General features: G+C 39.4%; 1 protein-coding gene across 1 annotated transcript in view; it reads right to left on the bottom strand.

Annotated features, from left to right (window-relative positions):
* LOC122395295 (peroxidase) overlaps positions 1–16,721 on the bottom strand; it is a 29,112-nt gene extending 12,391 nt beyond the window's left edge. Inside the window, exons 1-4 of the mRNA XM_043392741.1 lie at positions 16,358–16,721; positions 7,290–7,484; positions 2,873–2,875; positions 843–922 (exon numbers count right to left, since the gene is read on the bottom strand). Of these exons, the coding sequence (XP_043248676.1) occupies positions 843–922; positions 2,873–2,875; positions 7,290–7,484; positions 16,358–16,365 (286 nt within the window). The 5' untranslated portion in view covers positions 16,366–16,721. The remainder of the gene's footprint in view (positions 1–842; positions 923–2,872; positions 2,876–7,289; positions 7,485–16,357) is intronic.
* Positions 16,722–20,892: the final 4,171 nt, after the last annotated feature.

Below are 20,892 nucleotides of genomic sequence, written 5' to 3'. Positions count from 1 at the left end.
TCTGCTACTTTTGAGATCTACTTTTTAATATCATAGACACTGATCTTTCCTTCGTCCTACGATAGTAATGGTAACGCGAAACAAAATTCAAGGATACTAAACTCTTTCTCTGCGTACACGTGAAATTATTGAAGGAACCTTGGCGCGGAATTTGTACCACATTTTCTTAGAGACACGCGAGTTTAATGTAACCCACGCGTAGGGCGACAGGTGACTACTTTGCACGTTTCCTTTCGCAGCGAGTAACTAGTTAGCGAGTACAGACGTGACCATATCGGGCAACGAAAAAGAAATGTACAACAAAGCGTCCTGCAATTAGCGATAGAATCGACAGCTTTCGAAAATAAATCATAGATTTGCAAAAATTACCAACAAGATCATATTTGTCTATTGTGAAATATTTAATTCTGTAATGAAAATTTGAATTCGTATTCGATGAGTGATGAATGAAGGGTTGTTTGTCTTGTTGGATCTGAATATGAAGTAGCGCAATAGGGAAATGGTTAACGACAGACGAACAGTGATCAGGCGAGACTAATCTGTTCATAGTAACGGGGGAACGTACTCGACGTAGCGATCGAACGTGGTAAAAATATCGAGCACTCTGATTATAAATAATGACAAACAAGTCGTATGACAACATCGTGGCATAGAATCGCGAGGGAAGGACAATGGACCGTTGTCGAGGATGAAGGATAACGACGAGGCGAGGTAATCGTTTCGTGCAACGTGACGAATCGTGGCAAGTCACGGGTTGCAAAGGACGTCGTAAATCATCGACGGTGTACTTACGTACACTAATTATTTATTGTTAGCATTTCTTTTCATTCGTATGCACTTACTGATGCGTTTTCTCGCTTCGATGTAGGCACGATTGACGGCGTCGTAGGTGATGCACGACTGGGATCCCGCCGACGGTGGGCTGAAAAGATGAAGAAACGAGAATGAAAGTTAACGCGTGCTCTCGATCTTCGAATACGAGCGTATTATTTACAGCTTCCCTCCCCCACCCCTCTTGTTCTCGGGTTCACTCTTCTCCGGAGGTATTTTTTTTTTCGAGTTAATTACCTAACCTCCTTGGTAGCCTACTTTCGTGAGAAGCCTACGCGAGCCACGCATTTACCCGTCGCTACGCGTTCTCGGATACTCTGTACCCAAGGTAACCCGAAACTATCATACGAACCGTGGACTCGTAGAGCGCAGATGAATTGACATATCCTGTTTCTTGCAACGAAATATACTGGCATTGACGTGCCGCTCGTGGCTTTTACCTTCGAAGGTTGTCTTGTCTTATGGCTTTCGGATTAGCCGCGGCGCGCCCGTTTCCTCGTTTAATGCGTACCGCGGCCAATCGACGATGATAGATCGCCGTTTCGATTTCGAACCACCATCGGGTGCCTCCACTTTATTTTAAACGGGTCATTACACGTTTCTGCGAGCAAACTTTTAACACGAAATTTCGCGAGCAGTCCCTTAAAGAGGAATTCCCCTGTGACAGGTTCAAAAAATCGATATTTCTTTTTACTCGTAAATCAAAAATATCAATTTTAGTCGTGGTATGTTTCCCCAGGAGCTGAACAAAATTTTAGAGACGCGATAGGATGGGACTTGGACGTTGGTCCAAGTAGAAACAGTGAGTAATGGACAGACGCGCCCAGACAGATTCAATCGTACTTTTCAAATTCGATGTAGGGAAGAATTTTATTAAATTTTATTAAATAAGGAATGCTTTTTTTAATAATCGATAAAATTATTTCCTCCGCGAAATTAAATCTCAAGAAAATGGGGGAGTCGAATGAATTTGTAATACAAACACATGCAGGTAACTTTATTTTGGGATCTAGAAATGAGGATGAAATTTAAAAATATTCTATATTATTACACACATTTTTACCCACAATTGATCAAAATTTGGGATAAAAATCAAGAGTCGTCGAGTTAAGCCTCTTGCAGACTGCATGTGCATAATTTTCCCTTTCTTGTTTCGTTCGATTCTTTGCCTTGACTTGCCAATCACCGGATTTGTCACCGATTGCATACGTGTGGGATACGATTGGTCTGACAAATCCTCCAAGAGATTTGCAAGAAATTAATACGTTGATTTCGAGCATGTCGCGATGTCAGAGTCAAAAACTGACGATTAAGACCGTGTATGATCTGTCTTTGATGACTAGGCAGTAAAAGAAGTAAGAGAAATCGATCATTTAAAGAAAAACACGCAAAAGAAATTTGAAACATGAAAAGTGTGTTGTATCGCGAGCTGCTCCGTGGTGAAACAATCACAGGAGATCGCTATCAACGTCAATTGATCAATTTGGGCGATAAATTGCACCGATAGAGAGCGTTTACCGGTCAGGGAAACTGTTAGATCGTACTACTGTATGACAACGTTCGATCACACATTATTTATAAGACATTATCTTCAAGTTGAGCTAAGTACTCCTTCCGCGCGTGGCACATTCTTGAAACTTGGTACCATTTAGTTGACACCTGTTCCACGTGCTTCGACATTACTTGTCCGACTGACACTTTAGTGCGTAGAAGAAACGTAAGAAAGTTTTACCGTGACCAACTCAATCGCCTGACCTAAATCCCATCGAACATATCGAGAAAAACGAGTTGTTACAGTCGTAACGAATCGCATTACACAAAGTACAAATACAAGATAGGATCTATTACAAATTGTTAAAATGAAGATTAGAGAGATGCCCGGGGATGTAAACGTGGGTGGAGAATTATTCCATTCATCGAACGATTAGAACGATTCGAATGAATCTTCTATTTTATAATCGAGGATCAAGGATCTTTGTATCTGCCGAAGGAATTGCTCGATACTGTTCAGCCTGATTTTCCTTAATTGGACAGCGAACACTTTCTCGTGCAATGCTCCGCCATTGCTTCACACCCTTCGTCAGAAGTAATTAATTAATACCCTTCTGTCTGGTATAATTGAATAGAAAAATAATATGCGCCGCGTTAATTGTATATGCTCACAGAATATTAAGTTGAGGTTTCCAAAGAGTCAAGAGACCGAAACGAAATTTTTCTTTTGTTTTTACGGTGCTCGTTTGGAGCAAAATGCAACTCCGACGATCATGACTTATTAAGCACAGGAAAGTAACAATAATTAGTAGCTTGTGATTGATTTGAAATTGAAGGGGAGGCTCGCAGAGGATCGTTTCATGATCTACGTACAGTTCTTTGCTTGATCTAATTCTGTCGTTCGTTACCGATTTCTAAAAATTATTTAGTCGTTTTAATCGACGCTAGAATACTTCGAGGGATAATTGTAAGGCTTTATTAACATTCCTATGGCGTACATGGCGTTCGTAAATTGTTCAGAAACCCACTTCTACTATGGTTCCTGAGGCTTACACGGTGTTCATGAATTGTACGTAAACCTAGTTTTGCTCGGAAATATTTTCCCACAGATTATCCTGTCACAATCGTTATTAAACGAAGTAATGGGTACGCGCTGAAAGTATTGGAGAGAATGTATTCGAGGGGCGTTCTGGATTTAATTACAACAGAATTCATTCTCGCGCTGGAATGGCTGTTTTATTACCTTGCGCGTGGTTAAGTAAACAAATCAATTTGTACGATCAATTGCGTTCCTTCTGCCTAGATTTCGTTGATCGAGTACCGTGCATAAATTCCATCAATTAATTCCGAAGTTCAATATTAATAACGCGGGACTATTTTTTGTGAGAAAAAATATAGAGATTCTTTCGAGGCTAAGAATTGTACGAAAGTATTTTAAAGTTCATAGCGTACGACAGAAAACCGGATAAGTAATCGCATTAACAATTTCTTTATATTCATCTGGTTTGACTACGTGAAACCCGAAGAAGGAAAAGTTGCGTTTGAAACACGTTTCCCTCTGCAAACGCTTACATGGACTGCAATTCGTGTAACGTAATAAAATTGGCCATGAGCAATTTCAAAGTGGGTAGAAAGTACATTTAGTCGCGATTTAGCAAAGACGCTTTAACGGGTTGCGTGTTACATAAATGAGATAAAATTCTGCCACGATGATATTAAGTTGTCCGACAGTTTTCCACGATACAATGGAAAATATATATTCACGAATCGCGGCAATTATAAATTGTTGAAAATTTAAGGCTTAGAAAGTCATCGTTGCACTTAAACGCCACAAGTGCAACGTATTCGATGGATTTAAGAAAGTTTAAATGACTTGATCTTCTCCACACGTGGAATTATGTAATTTTCTTGCCATCGATGGTAAAAGGTAATGGAAACCTCGACGTAAAGATTGATTAATCAACATATTAATGGAAAATTCCATTCAATAATAGCTTCGTTCAAGTTGTGTAAAAAGTTGAACTTAAATATTCCTCCCTAATCCTGCTTCGAGCAATGCTCTATGATAAATATTATTCGTGTTTGCTGTATATTAGTTAACAGTATTTTTGCAAGTGTCAGGAATTTTAAGCCCACGCGAGCAAATGACATTCATAAAACGCGGATGAAAAGTTATACCGTATTGCGGAATGCACATTCTCGATATTATTACCAAGAACACGATCTGCCTTTTAATTGCACAAGCTATAGATTTCCTATTTCATTCAGTATCAGCTGACAAAGTATCGTTATTCAAGGCTGAATTGTATCGATAGTATCGATAACTGGCAACTTTTTAAATTCCGCGTCTGGACGACTTTAATTTTAATCATCATAGAGTTCTATGGACTTTTTATCATTTAAAGAAATTAAATTTTCCTTTTTGTTCTTTGTTCTTTTCAAACACCGATTGAACATAATTTCTGTTAGTTATTTTACCAATAATTCATTTTAAAAAATTAGAACGAGATATTACTTCTGGTGACTAAAAAATTTGCCTGTTTTTACTGTTGTCCTTTCGATGTTTGTGAACCGTCCGTGGTGTAATATTATTCATAGCGAGCACCGTACCGTAAATATAGAAATTCCAAGGAAAATTCCTCCATCGGTTCGTTACACCGGTTGCGAAAATATTTTAACTGCATTTTAGCTGCAGAAAACGCAGGCTGATCTGAGTTTCACTATGATTGGTAACGCAACGTTCATAACGCATGCGTAGGTCGCTTATTTCGTTTCGATGTGTTCGGTGTCGCGGATATGTCATTACATCTTATCCTCGGGCGACTATAAACGCTTCTTTTTTTTTTGCGAAACGAATGCATCGATGTGATACGTAAGTCTTGCATAATTCTATTCGCGCGAGATGCAATCAAAAAATTGATTTGCATATTACTTACGTGCATCTTTTATCTCGCGCATCGTGGCTCGGGGGATTGCCGATATGCAAATGAAATTAAAATTAGAAGAGTCGTTTCTATCATAATTCAGCAACATTGTAAATCAATCGAGTTTACAAACATTTTAAAATTAGATGGTTTCATTACCATATCTCACTTTTGTCTTTCATTTTTAGGCTTATATTTGACCCCCATGTTTTCAAAAAATAGTAATTTTTCAAATTTTCTTGTCAAATTGAAAATTCAATCAGACGCGAACGTTGTTTAATTTAATTGATCTCCCCCGAAAGGTAATTTATTTTTGATAATTGTAAAATTATTAATTCGACTTGGTCAACAGATATACAGATCGACGAATGTTTCTCTTAAGTAAATACCTCGCGATAGAGTGGAGCAAAAAATCCACATTGTGCAATGATCATTCATTAGTAGAGGCACGTATTATCGTGTGTAATTTTCTAATTATCTCGTTAAGCTCGATTTCCGAAATGGACGATGATTGCTTCCTTTTACCCCGGCCACTGGCGTGTTTTATTAGCGCCGAGCCGCGAAGGGTTCCACGACTAACCACGACGGTTTCTTTTCTGCTCGATTACAAGTTCGATCGTGACTGCACGGGCTGTCGAACAAGAGCACACGTTCGCACGTGGGAATATTTATTTGCACGTGTGCAATAAGATTTACTCACACAGTCGCACATTGGCAGTTCGTGCCTCGTAATTGCACGAAAACTGTGCAATTGCATTATGCCTTGTAAGTGGCAAAACCATGCTCTCCGGTACGTCCAAAAATAGATCAACCCTTTTGTTTCGTGCACCACGTTATTTATAGCGGCTTGCTTTAATAGATTTTAATAGAAATTAGAAACTCGATAAAACGCGTCTCAGTCTTCTAACGCCTCGATTTTAGGGCTTGATCTTTCTCTGAAACGATTATTCCACAAGACGAAGTTTATTAATTCCTGAAGAAACAGTGCTTCGAACGATCCCGGAGTGCATCGTTCCTTGCGACACCAAGGAATACAACTCCACGACTTGTTTCAAGGTTTCGAACCTAGGAATTACGACAGTCCTCCATTGTCTTATCCGCGTTGATAAACAAAAGGAGATCAGGTTTTCCACGGCGTATAACGGCCTGTCCTCATTATACGAGCGTTCTCACGACCTGATATTGAGATACACTTTTATCCACCGTGATAAATTATCATCGGGCGTACAACGTCCCTGGTGAATTGCGGAAATATGCTACCCGGACGGGTTTATTTTCAGCTTCGACTTTTAAATCTTCGTCGTTTAACAATGAAGTTGGGTGTTGCCAGCTAAACCGGGACTACTCGTTGAATATTCTTTATTTCTCTGTCGCAGACTTGTTTTCATTACTTGCACTTAGATCCGGATTTAACTGTACCTAAAAGCTTCCTCGATACAAGAATCGTTTCAAAGAAAACTTCTTGAAGTATTCGAGTAGTCCCAACCCTGTCAGAGAGAGGAATGTTGAAAAAATCGACTGACAGGATGACAGTGATTGAGTAACGTCGTTCGAGAAGAAAGGTTTTCGTAAAAGTCGCTGCGATTAAAGCGAAGCACGCGGGGACAGAGGTTAAATACATAGAGAAAGTCCTGATTACTGATCCTGATCGGAGTTCCTGCTTTCTCCAGACCTCGAAAATGTCAGTGAAGGTCTTGTCGCGTTACGTAACGACGATTCGGTTGCAACTTTCAAGGGGCGTGAAGTGTTCGAAGGATTCGATTGTCGTTCGCGCCTTTTACGCGCGACGGGAAGATCGAGGCGAGGGTAAACTGCAACCGCGACGATAACTCGTTGAAGCAAGAATTTTTCCTTTGTTCTTAAACGTTACGCCTTAATGATGATTTTCACAGTGTTGGGGGTATCGTGAGTCATGTGTCGTAAGTGGAACTGTTACTCTGGGAGAACCGTGGGGCGAAAATTGGCTCGAGCTCCAGCCGCGGAACGCATTAACTAGGTAGTCGATACCGTGTTCGAAGTTTAATTTGATAGAAGATTGCTTACAAGGTACCACGAAGTAGATTGTAGGTATAATCGAAGGCGTTCGTCCTTCCTGGACCGTTGAGAACCAAAGCACAGTCATCGCCGTTTGCATAAGCCTCGACCGACTGGTATTGCAGTCCGTAGCAGCTACTCCTCCACGTGACTAGTAGCAGCAGGAGTCCGATTATAGCGGATCGTGTCCGCCCTATCATGGATCTGCAACATTATAATAGCGACGATTATCTTCACCGCCATCGGGATACCGTGAACAGTGTTTCTGCCAGAATATCGGATCTAGCGAAATTACTCTTAATCCGACGTATCTGTCACGAATTGTTATCTTATCCCGTGTGTAAAATCAATTTCGCGGATCAACGATCCCCTGAAACCTTTCGCGATTCAGACTCCCGAGACTGAGCGCAAGAAACGTTCCTTTCCTTAACCCGAGTAATTAAAATCAACTGAAAACATGGCTCAAGCTTAGGATCTGTTAATTTTCTTAACTTTCTGAGTCTGTAAATTGTAAGTCAGCTTTTGGAAACTAAATAGACCACAGTGTAAGTTAAATGGTTTAGATCTAGATCTCTTTTTTTTCATATTTATATTTATATTTACTCGACGAGTCTCGTAGAGATTAAATCTACTAGTAAGATTGATTATGGTTCCAATACAGGCGAGAATAGATACGAAATATTGTTGAACACGAGTGGCCGTAGAACAGATCTAACAATACGTTAGGTGAAAGGATAGAAAAGTGTGAGGAGACCGTTCCTTCGAAATGATGTTAGCTAGGATTTCTGACGATCAAGACTGGAGACTATGCGAGATATGCAAGTCATTCGTTTTAATATTTCTCGCATCCCCTGCATCAAATTCTGTATATTAAAACAGTTCTGCCGTACACATCGTGTTTAAACGTTTCCCAGCATCACATCGTGCAGTTACGTCTAAACAAATTACAAACGTCGGATTCTAAGTAGTTCGGATGCCTATTTCAGTAAGTAAATTTAGTAGATAACTCGATCATGCAGTTCCCATTTCTTTCGTCGATAATCCGCGCTACTCCGAGGAATTCAAATTCATCTTCCGTCGAAGTTTAACGAGGTTCTCGTAGGGCTGTGATTTTTTGATCGGAAAAGGTCGCCTTCGTTACGGTATGAATGGCGTTTCTCATATTACGTATTATGTACAGACCGTGTAAGGAGGAAACGGCTTCCTGAGGGCAATTCCCACAGCTTTCCTTCGCGATGCTACATCGTTTACAACAATGAACCGTAAAGTCCAAGTGTACGATCACGAGGATTTCGCGAACAGCCAGATAAGACTGATTACCGCGGTGTCATTAGCTCCCGCGAGAAGGTAATTATCGCTGTACGTAGCTACACTATTTGCATTGCAAAACGCGTGCAAATGGTTATTTTCCATACCGCTCCAATATCGTCGAGTTTGTCTAACCGCATATCCAAGAGAAAGCCCACCTTGATGCGAGGTTGAAGGCGTATAAATGTCAATTTATTACCCTGACTCGGCGCCGTTCGATGTAATATTAGGGTGTCCCAGAAAATATTGCGTGCATCGAAACGTTAATTAATTGAGTATAAATTAATCGGGCGTGTAGGAACGTCGTTCGTGATTTATTAAAGGAGCAACGATCTCTGGTGTTTACGTTCTTCTTCCCGTATAACGAGACTTCCGATCGATCGAACTTTTCGGTATTTTTATAAGGACCAAACATTTAAAATGTATAGTTTTATAATCTGTGCAAGAAAAAGATTTCAACGATACATTAGACGGTTTGAAATAACAGAAAACAACGTTCTCGAGGCCGTGGAATATTTTCTGGGATACGGTAGGCGCGTGTGTTCAGTCTATTGGAATAGTCGTTTGGCCATTCACCTGTATTTTAAACCGCGACAATTACCAGCAGGATTAAAATATAGTATGTCATGAACAGGTTGAATGCTAAGCCAAGATGAAATTACAGTTAGTTTGATTGAAGAAAGATTGTCGCTCATCTATACCAGTCTGTCGCTGGATTAATGGGATATACCGCAGAAGCAAACTATGATCCACATTTTTAAATTTTAGAATAAAAATAGGGACATATTTTTGTTATTTTTCATGCTTCTTGCAACAGTTGCCAAAGGTGTCTTCGACTTCGAACTTTCGTTCGTTAGCGTGTGTGCTCGCCACGAGTAAATGCATGGTTGCATTTCCAAGTAATTGCAGCAAGATTGTCGTATATGGCTGGGAAAGCATAGAAGCGTTAGGAAGACTTTTATTTTCCGTTGTCGCATAGTTCCGCGAACACACGACGCACGAGGTTGTCATTTCGACTCTCATTACAGTAATCCTCGGATAACTGAAGCGATTTTTCCCCGGACGACAGACATTATTCCCACCGCTGTTTATTCATGAAAACGATAAGATACGTGGGATAAAATTTTCATTAACACGTTGATTGTTAAGAGAAATGTGACAACTTTCTCACAACACGACATCACCATTGTCCTAACCACCACACGAAAAATGCATCAATATTTTCACAAGCAATATATCACTGTCTCAGAAATTTCACAATTATATAAAAAAATTATTGAAACACTAAGCTCCATTTTAACTTAAATATCCAGGTTGGAAAGTTACATTTAAAATTCAAACTCCCGTCTTTTCTTCAGCATTTCCCGAACCGTAATAAATTACAATTCCGAATACGCTGTTCGTCGTGAAAAAAAACGTTGGAGAATTAAACGAAAGGAATTTGTAGTTTCTAACGATTAACTTACCATGTTATTTATTTTTGTCTGCGCGAAAAAAAATTCATTAACATATAGAACTGTTACCGCGGTAACGCCTAATACGATCGGTTTATATAATTAGCGGTGTACTTTCCACCGATTGTTTATTGCGCAACTTTTGGAGAAAAAGAAAATATAAAGTAACGCGAACCGAGGTGTGGCAATATATTGGCTTTCGAGAGATTTGAAGAGGTTTCGGAAACGATACGGCTGTTTTGCGAACGAAATTATCAAGATCAAGTCTGCCTTGAATTCTATCGTAATGAAAGGTTCGTTCGCAACTACGCCTCCTTTCGTCGATGCGTGAATACGGCGGAGAAACTAAATTGCAAAACGCGAATTATCCTGCCGGTCTAACAAAGAATTACGTGAAAACTCCTCGGTTCTCGATGGCTGTACTTCGGTACAAAAAATATTCATCGCTACAAGCTGTTTGGAGTTCGATAAACGCGACTGATTTAAGTAATTGCAATGCATACAGGAATTTAAAAAATTATTTGACATTATACAGTGACGTTTATTAGCTTTTTTTTGAAGTAAAAGTCCATGTAAATGCGAACTAATGTACATTTCACGTTATAAAGTTTTATGTATATGTCACGATATCACGAAACAAGAACAATTTCGTTATTATGATATTTAAAATTCTCGCGCGGGATTAAAATTGTTTCAGCTTTTGCACGATTGGTTTCTCGGAATTCTTAATCGACCTCGAGTCGAACCTTTCAATGTGGCGGGCTTTGGCTTATCTCGGTGAACAATATTCACGGGTTAACACGAGGATGGGAATGAAAGTACGCGACGTTCTACATATTAATCAGATAAGAAAGGCAATCGACATTTGAAACGATTTCAGTTTCTTTTTTTTTTTCTCTCTTTTTTCTCTCTTTTTCTCTGGTCACCTTGCGCATTCTGCTCGCCGCTCACGGACGAAACGCACCGATAAACCGGTCGCGCCGCATTCGATTTCATAAGTCCTATTAACCAACTGCCTTCAGTCAATGACTTCTCTCGGATTTAATCGATACAATTTACGGAATCCTCCGCGAAATGCATCGAAAGGACATAAATCCACCGGGCGAGAGGAGAAAAATATTAACGCGGCGCTCGTGATTTATTTCCCGATGTGGACGTAATAAAAATTCACGGGCAAAAAGGTGAACAATCTTGCATAACGGGGGTAAAAAAAAAGAATTGGAATCCTGTTAAATGAAAGATCGAAAGAATAATTGAATGGAATTACTTTAAATAACTCTCGAGCATCGAAACGAAGTTCGTTCTTGCGCGACTTTTTCGGGTATTGAAAGCTAGATTCATTCATTACTCGCTATTGTACTTTAAGTATTTATTGCATTAAGATTGAAATCAAAATTTAAATATTAAAGTTATATCTTTCGTTGCTGACTCTGTGAATAAAATTTTGGTTTCCTAATTACCACAAATGCGAATTAGACTCTTGGGAACAACATATTAAGAGTAAAACATGTTGGGTAAAATTTGAAAGGAGATAAGTGGGTGGTCTGAATTACCCTGTTGAGAATTGTGGTAAACGAAGGAACAGGATAATTCGGACCAGTTCCTGTGGTATATTCAAGTAGGTTATATATTGTCAATAAATAACCAGGCTATATTGACAGGGATAATTTTGATCAAACATTTTTAAATCAACATCGTTGGATGCAGCATTATATACAATTAATATAATGAATATTATTTTTTTTTATAAGGAGTACTATAAAAGATCATGGTTGTAAAAACACCTTGGAAAGGAATTATCCTACTTAATAATATATTACAAAATATTTTTCACCGCTCACCGTCATTGGAATTAAACTTTCTGGGTATCAAATATAGCGTGTAATTGTTTTACTCAAATTACGTAAGGAAAAATACTGTAATTTATCGAGCAGCACCTGTGCTTACGAGAATTATACGCTTAATCTGTCGATCGCGACGGTCGAAAGTGCTCGATTAAATTAATACCAAATGAATAACGAAAAACATCGAGACTGTCAGGAGTCGAAAATGATCTGGATGGTCATTATATTGTATTTATTATATGTAACGTCACGCCTGTTATGATATTCGTAATACAGGATCGCGTGACGTATATTTTGAAATATAGAGTGTTATTTAATTTGTTGGAAAATGTGTGGTCCACGGTATCGATAACACAAAGCTGAACCGGTGGCGAGAGCAATCTTTTCTGCGGTTATCATCGTCGTCGCGATAAAACATTTTCCGCGCGAAGGATCACGTCCATTCCGTTACCTCGGTGGTCTGGCTCGGAGCCAACCACGATATCCGTCGATTCTTTTTTTCGTACGGAAACGTCGGCATCTTATTCGTACGAATTGCTCGAGTTGACCCGGTATTCCGGCCTCGTAACAGCGAGAAATCGAATCGAGAAACGTAGGAAATCTTTGGGCGTACCGAAAGCCGGCGAAAGGTGAAAACTCGAAAAGAAGTCGCTCGAAAAATATACGAGACCGTAACCACTGCGTGAAATGCATAACTGGATCGCAGTCTTGTCGACCAGAAGTAAAAATATAATTTTATACCAATTTTTACCTGCTTGAATAATTCATAATTTGTCGTATTAATTATTTTTGTAACTCCTTCGAAATTCACAAATTTCACTCGGATATAGATTCTTTGCTTTTGTCTTACTCGTGGTACAATTCGAATCACGAGACAGATCCTTTCACAATTACGTCATAATTGCAGCTTTTAGTAAGTAGATAATGTTGGGTTGATAAATTCAGTCATTTCTGAGCGATATTACTCTCGAATTACAGGGTGTAGAATGCTCCTTTTTTTTAAATATTTTCTTTTTAAACGGAGTTCTTTACAGATATGTACAATTAGAATCTCGCGATGTAGTCCTTTCTCTATTGCATCATATATTTGTTACTTTCGTTGCGTCAATAATGTCGGATTGATGAGGTACATTTACTTCGGTACACTATTAATTTCGTATCGCTCTGTGTGGGATACTTTCCTTTTAGATTTTTCATTAAGCAACATTTTCCTATTTAGCCAGAGTCATTTACAGATATCTACGATTAGAATCCCACTATTGATCCTTTCACTGTTACGTCAGAATCGCTACTTTCTTGTCTCGATAGTATCGGATTGATAAGGGACACGATTACTAAAATTTAGCTGCCTTGATCTCTTGAAATTAGAAATCTGAATCGGTCGTTTTGACGAATTTGGTGGTTCTAATATCTGGAATTCCACGTTTTGTGCTCCAATGACGCAGACCGTGATATCGCGTTTCCGAGAACACTGTATCGCGGCGATTGGAAAATGGAATTTCCAATTGTCGCTGTCGGTGAAAGCGAGAAAGAGCGTATCGAATCGGCGAGTTACGAAACGGAATCGTCGCTAATTATTAATTACACGGGGAAGTAATCGGCACGTGATAACGTTCTCAGGCCGAAGTTAACGCGTAACAACGCGATTCAGATAAAAGACGGCAAGTTGATCGGAATAAAGATCAAGTGGATTACTTTCTCATTGCGTCTACCGCGGATTCTCCTTTCACTTTCCTCGCAGATCGTTGGCAACGCGTCTCGGACCGATAGAGACTCATTTCGCGTATTTTCGATAGGCAATACTCGATCAGGTTTGCGGTAACCGAGGAAATCGACGTCCAATGATATTTTACGCGTTCAAAATCGGTTCCTTCGATCGCTAGTATTCGTCTTCCACGCTAATCGCCTTCTAAACTGTATGGACCAGCGCCCCAGAAACTCAACGAATGTAGTAATTAGAAGTAGACATTTTATCGCATCGGTGGATGTGTTCGGATGTGATTTAAATTCGTTTCTCCTTCTCTCATTAATACAATGGAATTACTTCTAATTATTGCATTTTCGAGGGGACTTTTTTGCCCTCCGGGAACTTGCCTAACTAGTCGAACTTGGTTCCAACGAGGGTCAGGGGACCTACAAATTTCCTCGTTTTAATCATTGCTCGCTGTATCAGGGGTGAGTTTGGAAATTACACGAACAAGAAGGTATTTATATACTTGCTTTAGGACTGGTCGTTTAAAAAGAAATCTGAGAAATAAGTTAAATATATAAATTCTGAAGAATAATATAAAGTAATGTGGTAGAAAGTAAATGATACAGTTTACGCGTAACGAGCATTATTTACACTCCACCGATGCGAAAAATGATTGATTCTTACACGACATTAATTCGCGTGTATTGCGTTATAGAAACTCTGTTGAAGGAATTGGCATACATTTCTATTAATACTCTTCGTACCGGCTTCCAGCTATGTTTAGTCAAAGTTGAAACCCTAAACCTGAATGCATTCATTCAATAACCCAATATTATACCACTGGAGGATGCACCGTTCGTTGTATTTCTTTCACCTGCGAGTTAAATATGCGTGCAGCGATTCTTGAACCGTGAATATAACGATCATTTAGACTAATTGGGTAGGTGTAACAACGTCTTACATCATTGGTATAAAATTAACTTCGTAAATGCTGTAATAGATACATTAAACTGCGTTGAAGCACGTTCGAATGATATTGTTCTATTGATAAATTCATAGCAAATACAAATACAGAAAATTGAAGAATTCATCGGGTACTTAAGAAACCTAACAATTAGACATAAATTACTTTACGATGACTTTATGATCTCCCATTACCACAGATCGGTGAACCCAACCTTCAGTGTTCGCAAGGTGAGGTACAAAAATTCCCACTGTTGGAGATATCTTTTACTCGGGTCTCTTATTGACCTACATTTTATTGTATCGTTATAATATGATATACTTCCGTAGAAAACCCACGTAAAAAGGAAAATATCTCCTTTTCTTATTCTACCTGTCATGCAAGTATTATTTATTATCTTTGATTTATGGACTGCAGGTGGCTATTCAATTAATATTTGATTACCCTTCTATAACCCCACGTGACTTTGAAATTACATACTCATTATCTACGTGCTTGGAGTCTGAACACTATTATAAATGTATATATAGATACAAGGTGTTTCCTGTAACCCTTAGTATGTGGTATTAAAGTGGAGGCATTTTGATAAGTTCAAGGTCACTTGGGTTTTTTATACACCAATCAGTACACTTTTTTGTCTTTTATAAAAAGAGTGTTGGTACCAGGGTCGAAAAATGATTAGTTTAAAAGTCAAAGTGGTTTCTAAATATAGTTTGAATTATAGAGGGTTGATAGAATAATCGAGGGGTTGGAAATATAGAAATAGATAACGATACAGCTCATTAATATTTTAGAAACTCTAGGAAATCGAATGATCGAGGCTTGGATAATAGATGGTTCGCTATATATTTACATTGATTTCGGTTCATTAACTAATATATGGACAATTTATGGGTCCACTTTCGCTTTCATCGTTTCATATTACTCCAATGTCGTCTCAAGGGGTTCAATAATCGAGCCTATTTCATAGCCGCAAGTGCCTTTCATTATTTTCAAATTAACGTAGTTTTCAAATCAAACCTGAATCTATTTTAATAATAACGCACAGGATTTTCATAAAATGTAAAACCAAATAAATGATTTGCTGGAATAAAAATCCGTGACACCATATTTCCATCATCACGCTCATTAATCACTCGCTATGTTACGTTAGAACACTGAAGCTTGCTTGATTAAACATCGCTAATAAATCAGAATACCGTGTTCTCATATGTTATCCATTATTCGAATAAAAATTTCTCTGTTCCACGGTACAGTCTAAACATTGGTAAAATTATTATTTAGAGCGACAAATAAAGGACAAGGAACTGTTTCACCGTTGCTTGTTAACCCCGGTCACAGGTCACGTGACTACTTGTTACGCTAGGGGTCGCGCACGGTCACCTCAGAGTTTCAATTTTAATACTAATGCATACATAGACACAAATCTTTGGTACAAAATGTTCATAATACAGTTTTGAAAATTCTCCAATGTTTTGACGGGTTTTAAATTTCATAAAGTTACAGACATTATATCGATTTTGATTGAACTCGATGTAACGATCGAGTTCAATAAAAATCATCGCAATCACCGTTCATAGATCAAACGTTAAGGAACGAAACATGTCAGACGGATAGAAATTACACTGTTCTAATCGAATGAATTCCCATTTGTTACAATTTTCGGTTCAGTATCGTGTTTAAGAATTAACCACGTTAGAAGATAACGTAGTTCCTGGAAAACGAATCGGCCCACGCGCCCAGTCTCCGGAAACTCTGTCGGGCGACCGTTTCTTGGTCTACCAGTTTCTCGGGCCCCCTGAACTGTAACTCACCCGTGCATTCTGTTATCACGTGCTCCACGTTGCCTTCGAAACGTTCCAGTCGAAGGGAGATCAGGATCGCTCGTCGAGGATCGCTGCTATCGAACGACCAAGGGAACGTGTGTGTGTGTGTGGTTGTGTAGCACTTCCGACGCACTTTCTTCCGAACCACGGGCGAAAAAAAAACCGAGAGGGAGGGGGTGGCTCGCGCGAAACGACGGGAAAAAATAAATGCAACGGATCTACGGATCGTCTTCGAGTTTAAGAACGATCGATGGATCACCGGCGTGTTTCGTGCGATATTGCCGGTGGTTTTCTACTGACCGGCCTGTCCAACGTAGTCCAGGTGACCACTCGACGGTGTTAGGCGATTGTCGGTTAGAGACTCACTGACCGAGTGTCTCGTATAATCCGTTAACTTGGCTCTCTCGTGTCCTGCGTTCGCGGGTGCCGGTATAGTTCTTTATCGCGGAGCTACGTTCGCGTCCACTTGGTGGCGGAAAGCTCCCCAAAAGCGCGGCCCCGCGAAACGCTCGACCAACGGGGGTGGGGGAACGCGAGTTACCTTACCTCGAGGTAACAACCTCCAGGTGAGAGAGAACCCGACGAGGAAAACCGAACGAGAGAGTGGGAGAGGGAGGCGGAGGAGGCGTAGACTCCCGTCCACGTTTTACTTTCCTTTCTCTGTACGAGCCGCCGGCTGCTGCCCTCGATTCGAGACGTCGATTGTGTCTCCGTGTTCGCCGAAACACGTACGCGACGCCGAAAGTCGCCACCCGATTAATCGTCCCGTGGAATTGGAATGCCTGACGGCGGTTACAAGCTTTCGGGGACCACTCGCGGTCCCAATTTTCGATCTTGTTACCGGAACGTATACTCGATTAGAACAGATCCGAGAGTGCACGTAAGTACTTGGAATCAAGTACCCTTCCTCGATCGTTCGAAGACCGTTTTAGGTGCCCCTCGATCAGAGGGTGGATCGAACGCCTGTGATCTTCCATCTATTTAAACTAGGAAGCCTATCTTTTCTCGTCTATTTTGCAATTGTTTACAGTAAGGAGAACAGGACATTTAAATATAAGTTGTGCAATAAGTTGCACTGCATAACCAGACGATTAATACCGGTCGTTGTTAGGAAAGGAGTTGTTTTTCACCACGTTTCCATAACGTACGACCCCCTACGTACATAACGATGCACACTTTATTACTGAAAACATTCACACAGAAACTTTACAAGGATCGAAATATTTTATACACAGCAAAGGTTGAGGTTCAGATATTTTTAAACCCTGTTGTGTCCTCATCACTGAGAATTCGGGTTTTGGTACCTGCAGGATCTACAACATTAATAAAAATGAATTTACGCGAAATAAAATAAATCAATGCAATCGTATAATATTATTTATCGATAGTTTGGATATACCTGCCAGGGAATTAAGATTAGACGCGTATGTAGAAGTTGATTAATTTTTAATTAGACCCTTCGAAAACGTTGGCGTAGTTTGGTTCGACTTAAGGCGATGATTCGAATTGAATTACTAAACTGTATTAAATTTGCTCGATCTGTCCCAGTTGTACCCAGGGATCAAACTTTCCCGAACTCTAATTGTAATACAATCAGCGTGGAAGTGAAACTGCCCGCGGTAATGGGAAGTTTAACGAAATCAAAAACGCCTTCGAAAATAGAAGCATCATTAACTCGCGGGGCAATAAAGTCCCTTTATGAGTATACTGCACGATACTGAATGGACATTCAATTCCTGTTACATAAGCGACACGCAGCTCTTAAACATAATTGCGTAAGTTTATGAAAGTCATGTGAATTTAAACAGTGGATAGAATATTGTCGATTGCGCAATTAAATCAAATTATTGACCGTGCGGTTCGCGAAATTGTCGCTAATGAGATCTCGACGCTCGTTGCTGCCGAATCATTAACCAGTCACGTGTGCTGCGTACACTGTTGCAATTTTGGCGCGTTCGCGAATTTAGGAGGATTCTAAACGTGTCTGACGATCGCTAGAAACGTTTTTGAAACGCAAACTTTCCTTCGAATTCCAATCGCTCGGTCGGAGTATTTAGACTTTCGAGCGAAATAAAAAAAAAAAAAAAGAAAGCGTTGACGAATTCCGAGCATCAGTTTTGTCCGACGTACAACGGGGAGAGTCCCGTTTCGATCGCCACTTTCTGTGTTACGAAAAAATTTTGAAACGCTCGTGACTCATATAACAAACGTATCGATCCAGATGACGTAAGAGGTATCTTTGGATCGGCTTCGATTTGAATCGCAGCGTGTGAAAAGATTAATCAGACCGATGGCTGGTGGTTTAGAGGGACTTCGTAACAAGGCGTGCATTAGCCGTTGATTGCGAATCGTAGAAATCGAAATGACAAGTACAAATCGTGAACAGCGTGGGTCGTGGATCATTGAATAGCGGCCCGTGATCGATCAAATTGTAACAACGAAAGCGCGTCGAACATTATCTTTCACCGAACTAGATTCGTTTAGAGATTCGAGGATAAGGTTGACCACCATCAACATTTTTCTTGAACCCTAATATTTCTAACAGACAAATCGCAGATAGATCAAGATCGATGTACTTCACTTGTTATATATTTCAGTCGAACCGGTTTGATTTAAGCATCGTTCTTATTTTGGTTTTGAAATTATGCAAAAATTTTGCAGCAGGTTGATCAAGCAATCAATTATAACGCATATTTTCGGAAACAAAGAATATTTAAAAAATTTTAGTGACACTGTGATACAAATTGTTCAATTGTTGTACATAATTGAAACCATCGATATCCTTGTTTGTATCATATTGGAAATATCGAGTTTCATAATTGAATAAACGTATGTATTTTTTACTTTTTGGCATCGATGCATATATCGCAGTAAAGTCCTTTCAATTAACGATTTACATCTGCACGATCATCCTGAGTCCATAGCTTACGAGAAATACGCCCAATCATTTCTTCTATAAATCCTTGCATATTGAGCAACACTTTTGCTCTTTATGTTTTTTAATTTTTTACTTTTTCCTCGTCATAATTCGTTCCTTCTTCTATACGCCCTTATGCATTGCGCAAACCACAATTATCTGTTTTTTTAATTTTTTGCTCATAAATCTTTTCTGTTCCACTTTTAACCCGTAAAGAAAATTGATTTAAAAATGTTGAAAGTGAGTCGAAAAGGACAAGAATGTTTTAATGAAACCGGTTCGATTTAAGCAACACGACTGTCGTTCTTAATCCCAAAATTATTCCTCCAGGATATTATAAAATCATTATGATATCATTCTGCAGGAACTCGTTACAAAAATTAACGTCACTCCATGGAATTATCCAAAAATTTTACAAGTGCAAAATTATAATTCGTTTCATATAGATTAAAAATAGTTTGATTATTGGTAATATTTTATCTCTGGTATACTTGTAAAACGCAATACGCAATCATCTCTACAATTGCTCAGGAACGTATTGGTATCTCGATTTCCGTGTCTGTGATGTAAATACTTCCTACTTCCGGATTTTCCGTTTCACCGTACGATAAACGAGGTCTCGTTGCTCGAACTCGTACAATCGTTACTTGTTATTCCAGTACTCTTGCGTATGACGCGTCGTTCGTTGTAAAAGACGCTCGGAACGTTCACGTGCATTAAGATGTTTATATACGCGGATAAAGCGAGCGCCAGATTAAATGAATTTATCACGCTGTTACACCGTGTGCGCCCTGTTTAATAATAGTAGTACTCGAAAGACTGAAACTACGATCCGTTTCGCTGTACACGATAAATCAGTCGCTGCATGGATGCGATCATTGTGCATATTAAACGAGATATTGATAGTCGCGATGGTCGATTTCATTCAACTGGACAATAAACGTGGAAATATTGGTCGAAGCGAGGCAATAAATACTAGATGCATGGTGCGGTATCGTGGAACATGTGGTACGTATCGTTCGTACATTGTTCGAGATAATTATCGGAGGATCAAGTTCCCGGAGCGTACGAAACAGTGTGCGAATGAAATAATCTGTATCTAATACGGTAATGAAATTAAAAGTCTCCGTTGGAAGACAACTGTACAAACACGTCTTGTATACGATCGTGTCGTTATCTTTGCATCTATCGATCACAGTGTGGATCTCTTCGGTGACGAGAGACGAAATAAATCTAAAGTCGGTTCGGGTTTCTTAAATTTCTGCTCATCAACGAAAAGAGAGATTTAATAAATATAATTAAGTTCTTACATCGTGTTTTGATCTATTGTTCAGAGACTTTCACCGTAATCTACGTTTTCTGAATTACTCTTGCTATCAAAACGGGAGTAGAAAAATTGCATTCTTTGTCTTCGTGGCACACGATGGAGAATATCTCCTGGTTTTATGATGTATTTAGAGATAAGTATCCGTTGTGTTAACAAAAGGAAAAAATGCAGTAGAAACTTGTGTTGCATCTATTAGAGATTTATCGTGCAACGATCGAGAAATTGATACCAACGGATCCCCCGAAGCAATGCTCACGAGGTAATAGTCACATGACCGCG

This window comes from Colletes gigas, unplaced genomic scaffold, assembly GCF_013123115.1.
Source record: "Colletes gigas isolate AHSC1104 unplaced genomic scaffold, ASM1312311v1 Colletes_gigas_Sc00001, whole genome shotgun sequence".
Lineage (NCBI taxonomy): Eukaryota > Metazoa > Arthropoda > Insecta > Hymenoptera > Colletidae > Colletes > Colletes gigas.
This window is presented reverse-complemented; position numbering and strand designations above follow the sequence as displayed.